Source organism: Chlorocebus sabaeus, chromosome 1 (genome assembly GCF_047675955.1).
Source record: "Chlorocebus sabaeus isolate Y175 chromosome 1, mChlSab1.0.hap1, whole genome shotgun sequence".
Taxonomy (NCBI): domain Eukaryota; kingdom Metazoa; phylum Chordata; class Mammalia; order Primates; family Cercopithecidae; genus Chlorocebus; species Chlorocebus sabaeus.
In genome coordinates this window covers 8906057-8917672 of record NC_132904.1, presented here as the reverse complement: position 1 = coordinate 8917672, position 11616 = coordinate 8906057, and the positions used below count along the sequence as shown (strand labels likewise).

Below are 11616 nucleotides of genomic sequence, written 5' to 3'. Positions count from 1 at the left end.
TATCCCTACTCGAGGGTCCCCTAATCACCCAGCCAGCCCAGAACTTCTTCAAAGAGCTCCGGGTTGGTCCCCAGCTGTGTGTGGCCTTGGGTGAGTGGCTTTGTCTCTCCCTCTTCCATCCCTGTAACTTGTTTTGTCCCCAGCTCTGAATGGAGCATCTGACCCTTCCCTGACCCCTACCCCCCCCCCCCGCCAATCAATGGAGGACTCTCAGCAGATGGGCAGGGGATGGGGGCTTGGCCTCAGCCTCATTCCCGCAGGCTCAGGTGGCTTCAACATTACAGCCATTCCGATCAAGCAGCACAGCCAGCTGGCCAGGCCCCAAAGCTCTTGTTCTAATGTTTCCGTGAAACCATGTCACCTGAGGGGCTGCGTATTCCCACGAACAAAATATGTGCACGTCCATCCCTTATCTGGTTTGGGACTTGCCTGAGCTGATGCTACCACCCCATATTACAGACAAGGAGGCTCCGAAAGGGAAAGTCCTTTGCCTGTGGTCACAGAGCAAAGCAACAGCAGAGACAGCTCAGAACCTGACTGATGGCTCAGAGGCCAGGACTCAAGGCACTGAGCTGCCCCTCCTCTCAGAGCTGCGTCCTGGGGATGGGCAGGAATGTTGATTGTGAGGTTAGAAGCCTGAGAAGAGAAGGAGGGGCCAGAGCCCACATGCCTTGCCACTTCCAGGCTCAGCAAATCACTGTCAGTGCCCTGAGCTTTAGTTTCCATCTGTAAAATGGGGATCGGGATTCAGGCTCTGGCCACGTCACTAGGCACCCCCAGGAGGATGTAAGGAATTCAGGAACAAGAAGCAATGGGTAAAGGGCACAGGGCGGCCTGGGTGGACTGGCGCCTGGCAAAGCCTGATGACAAGAATGGGGAGAGGCACACCCTTTACCCACCCCCACCACAGCTTGGCCCAGGGCCATCATCCCCACTTACTCAATGGTCCAGGCCTGTTTTCCTCCAACCTGCCAGGCCATTCCTGGCAGAATCCACCTGATCAATACTCCCTGCAGAGTTGAGGGCACGCTCAAGATTAAAACCTGAACTTCCCTGGATTCGTTTTCTATCACTGCTACAACAAATTATCAGACTAGGTGGCTTAAAACAACAGAAATTTGTGATCTTACAGTTCTATAGGTTAGAAGGTCAATGTGGGGCTGGGCGCAGCGGCTAATGCCTGTAATCCCAGCACTTTGGGAGGCCAAGGTGGGCAGATCACTTGAGGTCAGGAGTTCGAGACCAGCCTGGCCAACATGGTGAAACCCTCTCTCTACTAAAAATACAAAAATTAGCCAGGCATGGTGGTGGGCTCCTGTTATCCAGGAGGCTGAGGCAGGAGAATCGCTTGAACCCCCCCAGGAGGTGGAGGTTGCAGTGAGCCAAGGTTGCGCCACTGCACTCCACCCTGGGCGATAGAGCAAGACTCTGTCTCGAAAAAAAAAAAAAAAAAAGGCCAACATGAGTCTCACTGAGCTAAGATCAAGGTGAGGAGGTGAGGGCAGGGCTGTGTTCCTTCTGGAGCCTCTAGGGTAGATAGGGTAGAATCTGTTTCCTTGTCTTTTCCAGCTTCTGAAGGAGTTCCTTGGTTTGGGGCCTCTGCCTCCATCTTCAAAGGCAGCAGCACAGCATTTCTCTGGCTCTTCGGTCATCATATCTCTTTTTTTTTTTTTTTTTTTTTTTTTTTTGAGACGGAGTCTCGCTGTATCGCCCAGGCTGGAGTGCAGTGGCCGGATCTCAGCTCACTGCAAGCTCCGCCTCCCGGGTTTTTACGCCATTCTCCTGCCTCAGCCTCCCGAGTAGCCGGGACTACAGGCGTCCACCACCTTGCCCGGCTAGTTTTTTGTATTTTTTAGTAGAGACGGGGTTTCACCGTGTTAGCCAGGATGGTCTCGAACTCCTGACCTCGTGATCCGCCCGTCTCGGCCTCCCAAAGTGCTGGGATTACAGGCTTGAGCCACCGCGCCCGGCCCTCTTTTTTTTTTTTGAGACGGAGTCTCGCTGTGTCACCCCAGCTAGAGTGCAATGGTGAGATCTCAGCTCACTGCAACCTGTGTCTCCCAGGTTCAAGCGATTTTCCTGTCTCAGTCCCCCCAAGTAGCTGGGACTACAGGCACGTGTCACCATACCCGGCTAATTTTTTGTATTTTTAGTAGAGACGGGGTTTCACCGTGTTAGCCAGGATGATCTTGAACTCCTGACCTCTTGATCCGCCCGTCTCGGCCTCCCAAAGTGCTGGGATTACAGGCATGAGCCACCGCGCCCGGCCCATCACATCTCTTTCTCTGTCTCCCGCTTCTACTTTTAAAAACCCTTGTTATGACACTGGCCCACCCAGATACCTCAGCATAAGCTCTCTGTTTTAAAGTCAACTGATTTGCAACCATAATTTCATTGGTAATTTTCTTTTTTTTTTTTTTTGAGACGGAGTCTCGCTCTGTCGCCCAGGCTGGAGTGCAGTGGATCGATCTGGGCTCACTACAAGCTCTGCCTTCCGGGTTCACGCCATTCTCCTGCCTAAGCCTGCTGAGTAGCTGGGACTACAGGCGCCCGCCACCACACCCAGCTAATTTTTTGTATTTTTAGCAGAGATGGGGTTTCACCATATTAGCCAGGATGGTCTCGATTTCCTGACCTCATGATCTGCCCACCTCGGCCTCCCAAAGTGCTGGGATTACAAGTGTGAGCCACTGCGCCCAGCCCTCATTGGCAATTTTCATTTCCATTTCCCATGTAACAAAACATATTCACAGATTCCACAGGTTCAGATGCGGGCTTTTTTTTTTTTTTGAGATGGGGTTTTGCTCTATTGCCCAGGCTGGAGTGCAGTGGCATGATCACAGCTCACTGCAGCCTTAACCTCCAGGTTCAAGCAATTCTCCCACCTAAGGCTCCAGAGTACCTGGGACTACAGGCTTGAGCCACCATGTCCAGCTACTTTATTTTTTGTAGAAACAGGGTCTCACTATGTTGCCTAGGCTGGTGTCAAACTCCTGGACTCAAGCGATCCTCCCACCTTAGCCTTCCAAAGTGCTGGGATTATAGGCATGAGCCACAGCACCTGGCCATATGTGAACATATTTAGGGGGGCTTATTTTGCCTACCACGATCCCCTTCTTCCTATCCAGACCTCCCAGCTTGTCTGGCATCTTCCCCCACCACCAACATCCTGCCTTCTTCCCTGAGGTTTTCCTGGCCCTGCCTCCCTAAAAGCCCTTCCCACAGTGACGGCATAGAAGCCAACCATTCTGGTCACACTGAGCTGGCGTAGCTGTCATCCTCTAGAAAGTGAGGTCTGTCCACCCCATCACTACCCACCACTTCCTCCACCCCACTCTTCTTAGCACTTACCCACCTGGAAGGGTATCATGATGTACCTGGGAACTTGGATTTCCCCATTTCCCTTCTTTGGGCTGCAGGTCCCAATCCAGAGGCTGAATCTCCAGGGACAAAAACAGCGCTGGGCACTTGGTAGATACTCAATAAATTTCTCTTGAGTCACTGAGCGGTGCAGTTGCCTTCAGTCTGTCTCCAGCACCCTGTGGGGTGCCTGCCCTTCAAAACATGTTTCTGGGCCGGGCGCGGTGGCTCACGCCTGTAATCGCAGCACTTCGGGAGGCCAAGGTGGGCAGATCACCTGAGGTCAGGAGTTTGAGACCAGCCTGGGCAACATATAGAAACCCTGTCTCTACTAAGAATACAAAAATTAGCCAGGTGTGGTGGCACATGCCTGTAATCCCAACTACTCAGGAAGCTGAGGCAGGAGAATCTCTTGAACCCAGGAGACGGAGGTTGCGGTGAGCCTCCCGCCATCGCACTCCAGCCTGCGCAACAAGAGCGAAACTCCGTCTCAAAAAAAAAAAAGTTTCTGACCCTGTAAGAGTGACTGACTGACTTAATGAACGAATGGACCAGGAACTAATCTGAGTATGAGCCCCACCTTCACTCTGGAAGCCTGACAGCAAAGACGGGGGTCCAGGCCACGCGGCCTCTGCCTTCCCATATTCTCTTTTCTTGCGGAAGTTAAACTCATCAACTCGCTTGTAAGTTTGTAGTATTCTTTTTTTTTTTTTTTTTTTTTTTTTTTTTTTTTGAGACGTAGTCTCGCTCTGTCGCCCAGGCTGGAGTGCAGTGGCCAGATCTCAGCTCACTGCAAGCTCCGCCTCCCGGGTTTACGCCATTCTCCTGCCTCAGCCTCCCGAGTAGCTGGGACTACAGGCGCCCGCCACCTCGCCCGGCTAGTTTTTTGTATTTTTTAGTAAAGACGGGGTTTCACCGGGTTAGCCAGGATGGTCTCGATCTCCTGACCTCGTGATCCGCCCGTCTCAGCCTCCCAAAGTGCTGGGATTACAGGCTTGAACTACCGCGCCCGGCCAAGTTTGTAGTATTCTAACGTAGGCGCTTCCAAGGCCTCATTCATTTCCAGGAAGTCACTGAATATACTTGTGCCGGCGCCTCCCCGATCCAGCCCTGCAGGGAAGGATCCTGTCCAAGGTCTCTCTGCGATTTCTGAAGAATTCGGTCTTCCGGGAGTCTGTCTCTCGGCCTTTCTAAAACCGAGGGTTTTAGTTCCCATGGGCACAGCCGGAGTCCCGGGAGGCCACCCTGAGCCATACGGACCTCAGACTCCCGAACCAGGACAGGACCCCAGGGCGCGCGCGACCGCTGGACCCGGGAGCTGCACCTCCCACACCCGGAGCCCCGGGCGGTGCCCGGAGTGGGGCGGGGCCTGGGCGGGGATGGGGAGGGGCTTGGCTGGCGCGGCCCAGGCATTGGCTCCGCGGGCCGGGGCGGGGCTGCGGGGGCCGCGGTGGGCTCTGTAAGTTCACCGCCGGTCGGGTTCCGCAGCCGCGCTGTCCAGCTCCTGAGACCTTGCTGTCCGCCGGTCCGCCGTCTGCTTGCCTCACGGTGAGTTCAGGCTGGGATTTTCGCAACTCCGCGGCCCCCCCCGCCCCGAGAGGCCCATCTTTGTGGCGCCCCGCCCCAGCTCGCGCCCTGGCCCTGCCTCTCACCTCACTCAGGTCCTTTCGAGGGCGCCTAAGGCTCCATGGGTTTCCCGCCCGCATCTGGGTGCCCGCAGCCTCGCCCGTGCCCGCCACGGTCCGTGGGGCGCCGCGCATCCCGACCCCGAATTCCCCGTTCTGCCCTCCATTCTGTACCCGGGCCCCCGCCCCCCTCCCGAGACTCAGGGGTGCCCCGCCGCCCAGCGTCCCCACCGGGGCTGGGGGCCATATTTTTAGCCGATGGTGAGGTGTCCTCCTATCTTTAGCTGCGGCCGCGAGTGTCCTGAAACGGATCCGTGCTGGGCTGGGCTGCGCCCGGGTAGGAGCGGGGAGGGGTCGGCGCCGGAACCCGAGCCGGAGCTAAGGAGCCGGACCCGTGGGAGGAGCGGGGGCCCGCACGCCCGAGCTCTGGCCGTGCGCCAAGCGGACACTAGGACATCGCCCAGGCCGGAAAGCACGGGGGCGGTTCCTCCCAGAGCTTAGAGACTAGGGCAGGGTCTCCAGTCGCCTCCTTTTTCACCGATTGTGGGACCAGAAACCCCGAAGCAAAAAGATCTCGCAGGCAATCCCCGTCTGGTACTTGAACGCGCAGCTCCTTGGGGAGCGCCTGCCTGGAGCCCGGGGGGAGGGGCGTTGGAGACCCCGGTGCGCTCTCGGAATCCTCCGGGACACGGGGCGCTCAAGGGAGCACGCGTGCCACCTGGCGGCCGCGGAGCCGAGCGCCTCTCCAGAGGCACGGGGACCCGGGGAGACCCCGCGGCCGGCTAGAGGGACTCTGCATCCGCGAGGTCTAGGAGGGCGGGAGGAGGTGGATGCCTGGGGCCAGCAGCCGTTCGTTTTTGATATTGTTCAAAGCACTGGCCCCGGAGAACCGAAGTGCTTGAGGAAGGAAGGTCTTGTAGATATTTGCTGAATGAATGATAGAACCTACAGTAACCCGCTGAACCCCGCTGTTGTACACTGGTGCTCTCATTTGCAATATTGCAGTGGGATCTCCAGTAGCCCTCTAGTGGTGGCTTCATTGTCAGCCCATTTTATAGATGGGAAAGGTGAGACCCAGAGAGGAGAGGCGTCTTCCTGAAGGTTACAGAGGAAGTCCCAGGTGGAGCCGGATTTAAGGACAGTCTCCTGATTTGGGGGGGAGGGGGGTGTGAGGTGGCCTAATATTCCTCATGATTGGAGGATCCCTGCCTGCCGGAAGTCATTTTCTCGTTGGGAGGTCCAGGGCTCCTGTCCAGGGCAATCACAGAGAGCTAGGATGCTCCTATCTGCTCCCCGATTGCTGCAGGGAGCTCCCCTCCCAGCCCGCATAGCCCTGTCCTGATGGAGAGCTCATTCTCATATCTCTAGACACATGAAAGTTGGGCAGATGGGGGCAGCCAAAGGTCAGAATGTAGATGGAGGAGGTCTGGGGACCCACTGTTCCCAGCCTAGCTGTTTCTCTCCCGCTCCCCAACCATATTACGGAGGTAGGCGTGGCCCACTGCATGGAAGCCACATGGACCAGGCTGGGTACCCACTCTTCCACTTCCTAACTGGATGACCTCGCCAATGTTACTTAACATCTCTGAGGTTCAGCTTTGACTTCTGTAAAGGGCGGTAATGACCCCACCATGCTGTGGCTAGAAGTATTAAAATGGGAAACTGTGCGTGACAGGCTGGATCCTAGGGTCTTGCGGTTGCCAAATCTGAATTCTTCCGGTGTGAGGGTTGTAATTCCCAGCTCTCCCCTGGGCCGCTGATGCTGGCCTCACCCTCAATTCTCCCCACATCTGGAATTGGGTGTGTACATCTGGCTGTGAGTGAGACAGCTGTCAGGGACGCCCAATTTGTTGTGGAAACACTCAGGCTGTCTTGGCATTGCTGTGTGATGGGGTTGGGGGTGTGGGGAGGACCTGGCCCAGGCCCTGGGCACATCCCCCCAGTCAGCCCCACCAGGACTTCTCTCCTGATGAGCGACAAGTTGCATGTTTGTCAGCATGGCCCCCAGGCCTGGCATGGTTGACACAGGATGAATGCGTGACGGGATTCCAAGACCTCGGGGTGCTCATGCGTCCCCACCCTCCCCCCAGCTCCTTGCAAGCTGAGCTGGATTTCTACCATGGGAAAGTTATTCGTTTGTTTCCTGTTAAGCTCCAGGTGCTCTGGGAGGGGCAAGATGTCCGGCCTCTGTGGCTCAGTACGACTGACCCGGGTGTCCGGTCCTGGGGTGGGGTTTCCTGAGCAAGGGCCTCAGCTGGTGGTGGGGGTGCAGTTGGACTCTGCTTCTCCTGCATCCTCCTTCCTCCTTCCTGCTCCCTCCTCCCAACCCCCTCACCCCCACCCTCACCCTGTCCAGAATGAAAACTGAGGCAAAGAACTGGCAAGAGCCACCTTTGGTGAGCCCTGGCTGGGGCTGGGGGTGGGGTGTACAGGAGGGTGGGCTCATCTGGCTTGAATTCCCACCCTGCCCTTACTCACTGGGTGACCTTGGACAAGTTTCTCTCTTTGCCTTTTATGCTGAGTCTACATCTGGGCTTGTGTGTACCGGACCAATCAGGTCCCACATGCATCCCCCACCCTCAAGCAGAGGGACTGCTGGCTTCATTTCTTTTTTCTGTTAAATCAGTATGACACCCCTTCATAGCTATTTATTTTACTACGTTAAAAATAGCTTAATTTTTTTCTGACTACATAAATATTATGTGCATATAAATAATACATTGCTTATTAGTAAGAATTTGAATTCATAGAGGTCTGAACAAGAAAGGAAACATCAACCTGAAATTCTACCACTTTGAGATAACCATTGTTAACATCTGGATGACCATCTTTTCATATTTATATATATTACACACATTGATCATGTCATAGTCATGGGACCAAAATATTACATGTTATTTTTATTGATGACTCCTTTCCTCCCATATCAGTGACCCCACACCCCATCCCTGCTGTGTACCCTAGTCAGGGTAGCCCATATGGCAACCTAGGGCTGGCCTTCTAGATTTTTCTCTGTTTTTTTTTGTTGTTGTTTTTTGTTTTGAGGCAGTCTCACTGTCACCCAGGCTGGAGTGCAGTGGCGTGATCTTGGTGCACTGCAACCTCTGCCTCCTGGATTCAACCAATTATTCTGCCTTAGCCTCCTGAGTAGCTGGGATTACAGACGTGTGCCACCACACCTGGCTAATTTTCATATTTTTAGTAGACACAGGGTCTCCCTATGTTGGCCAGGCTGGTCTCGAACTCCTGATCTCAGATGATCTGCCTGCCTTGTCCTCCCAAAGTGCTGGTACTACAGATATGAGCCACCGCACCCAGCCTCTATATATATATATATATATATATATGTATGTATGATAGAATTCTACACAGACCTGTACACATGCAGGTGCATAACATACATATGTATCAGAGCGGGGAGGCAAGCAGTCAATTCTTTCAATAAATGGATCGTCTATATCATGTTTTTGCATTTTGCTTCTCTCTCTCAGCAATGCCCTGTGGGAATCCTCCAAAATTTTTCACCTCTAGGTTCACCTCAGGTTCAATTTTGAATTTTGACACCTCTGATTTTTCTTTTTATTTCTTTTTTTTTTTTTTTTTTTTTTGACGGAGTCTTGCTCTGTAGCCCAGGCTGGAGTGCAGTGGTGTGATCTCAGCTCACTGCAACCTCTGCCTCCTGGGTTCAAGTGATTCTCCTGTCTCAACCTCCCAAGTAGCTGGGACCACAGGCGTGCGCCACCACACCCAGCTAATTTTTTGTATTTTTAGTGGAGACAGGATTTCACCATGTTAGCCAGGATGGTCTCGATCTCCTGACTTCGTGATCTGCCCGCCTCGGCCTCCCAAAGTGCTGGGATTACAGGCATAAGCCACCACGCCCAGCCCCAACACCTCTGATTTTTAAATGGGGTTGATAATAGGGTGGTTGTGTTGATTAATTGAGATGTGTCTGCAAAGAGCACAGAAGAATGCCAGGTACAGAGCAGAGCCCCCCTCACCTAAAAAATATACGTACTCCCCACTCCACCTTCTCTTTAGGTGCCAGGGTAGGGAGGAGGGCCAGAAACTATCCTAGACTCAGCCCCTGCCCATAAGGAGCTCCTAATAGGGAGAGGAGAAAACGCGACCCCGCCTCCAGGTGGGATACGATTGGGTCAAATGGGAAGTGCCAGCCACCCAGCACCCTTGGCCAAACGCCTGCTGTGCTCCAGGTCCCTGCCAGGTCTGGGCAGGAGAGACAGTGGTCACAAAGCTCTCTGTCCTTGGTCAAGTAGGGAGCCAAGGCCATTTGTGAGGCACCCCACAATCTGGCACTTACATTGTGGGGCACACGTGATATGCAATGGAGGTGGGGGGTATGGCATGAGTACCTGGATAAGGGTGATGAGATCTACCTTGCCGGGGACCCAGGGCAAGAGACTAGAATAGGACTTTCTGTGTGACTTTGGACCTGTCATTCAGGTTCCACCTCAGTTTCCCACCTGTAAGGGGAGGGGCTTGGCCCTGGTGGTGAGTCTCTAAGATGCAGTGGGCCTTAGAGTGAAGACATGCTTCTCCCAGCACAACTGCCTGCAAGGGGAGTGCCCCACCCCCTCAGGCTCCCATGGCTACCACAAGAGGCCCAGAAACAAGACAGATGTTTCTGGCCAGGAACAGTGGCTCACACCTGTGATCCCAGCACTTTAGGAGGCCGAGACGGGCAGATCATTTGAGGTTAGGAGTTCAAGACCAGCCTGGCCAACATGGTGAAACCCCATCTCTACTAAAAAAAAAAAATGCAAAAACTAGCCAGGCGTGGTGACACACGCCTGTAGTCCCAGCTACTCAGGAGGCTGAGGCAGAAGAATTGCTTGAACCCAGGAGGCAGAGGCTGCACTGAGCTGAGATTGCGCCACTGCACTCCAGCTTGGGCAACAGAGTGAGACTCCATCTTAAAAATAAAAAAGATGTTTGCGTCTGACTTTGGTCCTGCTGTCTCTGACAGGTGTGCACCCTTTGTGTTTCAGCTCCTCAGCCCTGGACCAGGGACAAGTAACCCTCGGTGACAAGACCAAAGTGCACTGCTGCCCACACAGCTCCTACCTTTCTGGCTTCAATTCTTCAGAAGAGTTTGCCGTCCTTTGGGGAGAACGTGATTTTTGTTATCTCAGCCCTCTGACTTCATTGATCTCTAATCTTTTTTAATTCCTTGGGCCAACTTTGGTTGTGCCCCACCCTGTAGCCAGGAGCCCTTTGGCAAGCTTTGGGCACCAGCAAACCACCCCTTGAAACGGGTGTTTCCTCTGGCTGAGAGTTTGAGAGGAGGCGTGGTCTCCGCAGGCAGCCTGTAGCCTCACAGCCAGGCCTGGTGGTGAGGTCACCATGTCCACCAAGGTGCCCATCTATCTGAAGCGTGGCAGTCGCAAGGGCAAGAAGGAGAAGCTTCGGGACCTGCTGTCCTCGGACATGATCAGCCCGCCGCTGGGGGACTTCCGCCACACCATTCACATCGGCAGTGGTGGCGGCAGTGACATGTTTGGTGACATCTCCTTCCTGCAGGGCAAGTTCCACCTCCTGCCGGGGACCGTGGTGGAGGGGCCTGAGGAGGATGGCACCTTCGACCTCCCCTTCCAGTTTACCCGCACTGCAACTGTGTGTGGGCGGGAGCTCCCTGACGGCCCATCACCTCTGCTTAAGAACGCCATCTCCCTCCCGGTTATTGGTGGACCCCAGGCTCTCACCCTGCCCACAGCCCAGGCTCCGCCCACAGCCCAGGCTCCACCCAAGCCCCCTCGCCTGCACCTGGAGACCCCTCAGCCTTCCCCACAGGAGGGAGGGAGTGTGGACATCTGGAGGATTCCAGAGACTGGCTCCCCCCACAGTGGGTTGACACCAGAGTCAGGGGCTGAGGAGCCCTTCCTGTCCCATGCCAGCTCCCTACTGTCCCTGCACGTGGACCTGGGGCCTTCCATCCTGGACGATGTCCTACAGATCATGGATCAGGACCTAGATAGCATGCAGATCCCCACATAGGACCCGAGGCTGACTAGGCTGGGGGCCCAGGTGGGGCCGAGCCAGGAGGTGGGGTATGGACACGGCCCTGGTGGCGGAGTCAGGGTCCCAAGATCCCACTTGTATGGTCACTGGCCAGTGATTCTCCTTCTGAGCCGTGTTTCCCCTCTCCCTCCCTCTCCACGTGGGCAGGGCAGGCCCCATCGCTTTCCTCTAGTAACCACATGGACACGTCCTGAAGTCAGCCCAGGGCGCCCTGAACGTCTTGGGGCACCTGGACCCCACCACAATACTCCTTCCCTCAGGTCCCTGGGTGAAGGCTTTGCTGAAACCGACCCCCATTTTCACCCTCCTTCTGCCTCAGCCCCGTTGGATGCCCTGACTGGGGGCAGGGGAAGAGACAGGGCACAGCTGGCCGCAGGGCTTGGCCACTGGGCAAGCTGTTCCGGGCCTTTGGCTTTGCATCCTGGACAGGGAGTGCCCTGTCGGGGACCAGATGCGTCCTGCCTCATCCCCAGCGCCATCCCTTCCCCACGTGACCGGGGATTCTGGTTGCAATAAAACATGCTGCTGCTGGTGGCTGAGCTCCCTGTCCCCTTGCCCCAGGTTTCCTCATGGAGGTAGACAGTCTCCCAGA

The 11616-nt window shown here is 55.2% G+C and overlaps 1 protein-coding gene across 1 annotated transcript; it reads left to right on the top strand.

Annotated features, from left to right (window-relative positions):
* The first annotated feature begins 4787 nt into the window (after positions 1–4787).
* CDC42EP2 (CDC42 effector protein 2) lies at positions 4788–11563 on the top strand. The gene is made up of 2 exons (XM_007987790.3): positions 4788–4908; positions 9995–11563. Exon 2 carries the CDS (start codon positions 10350–10352, stop codon positions 10998–11000), a length of 651 nt encoding a protein of 216 aa, XP_007985981.1. The 5' UTR covers positions 4788–4908; positions 9995–10349; the 3' UTR covers positions 11001–11563.
* Positions 11564–11616: the final 53 nt, after the last annotated feature.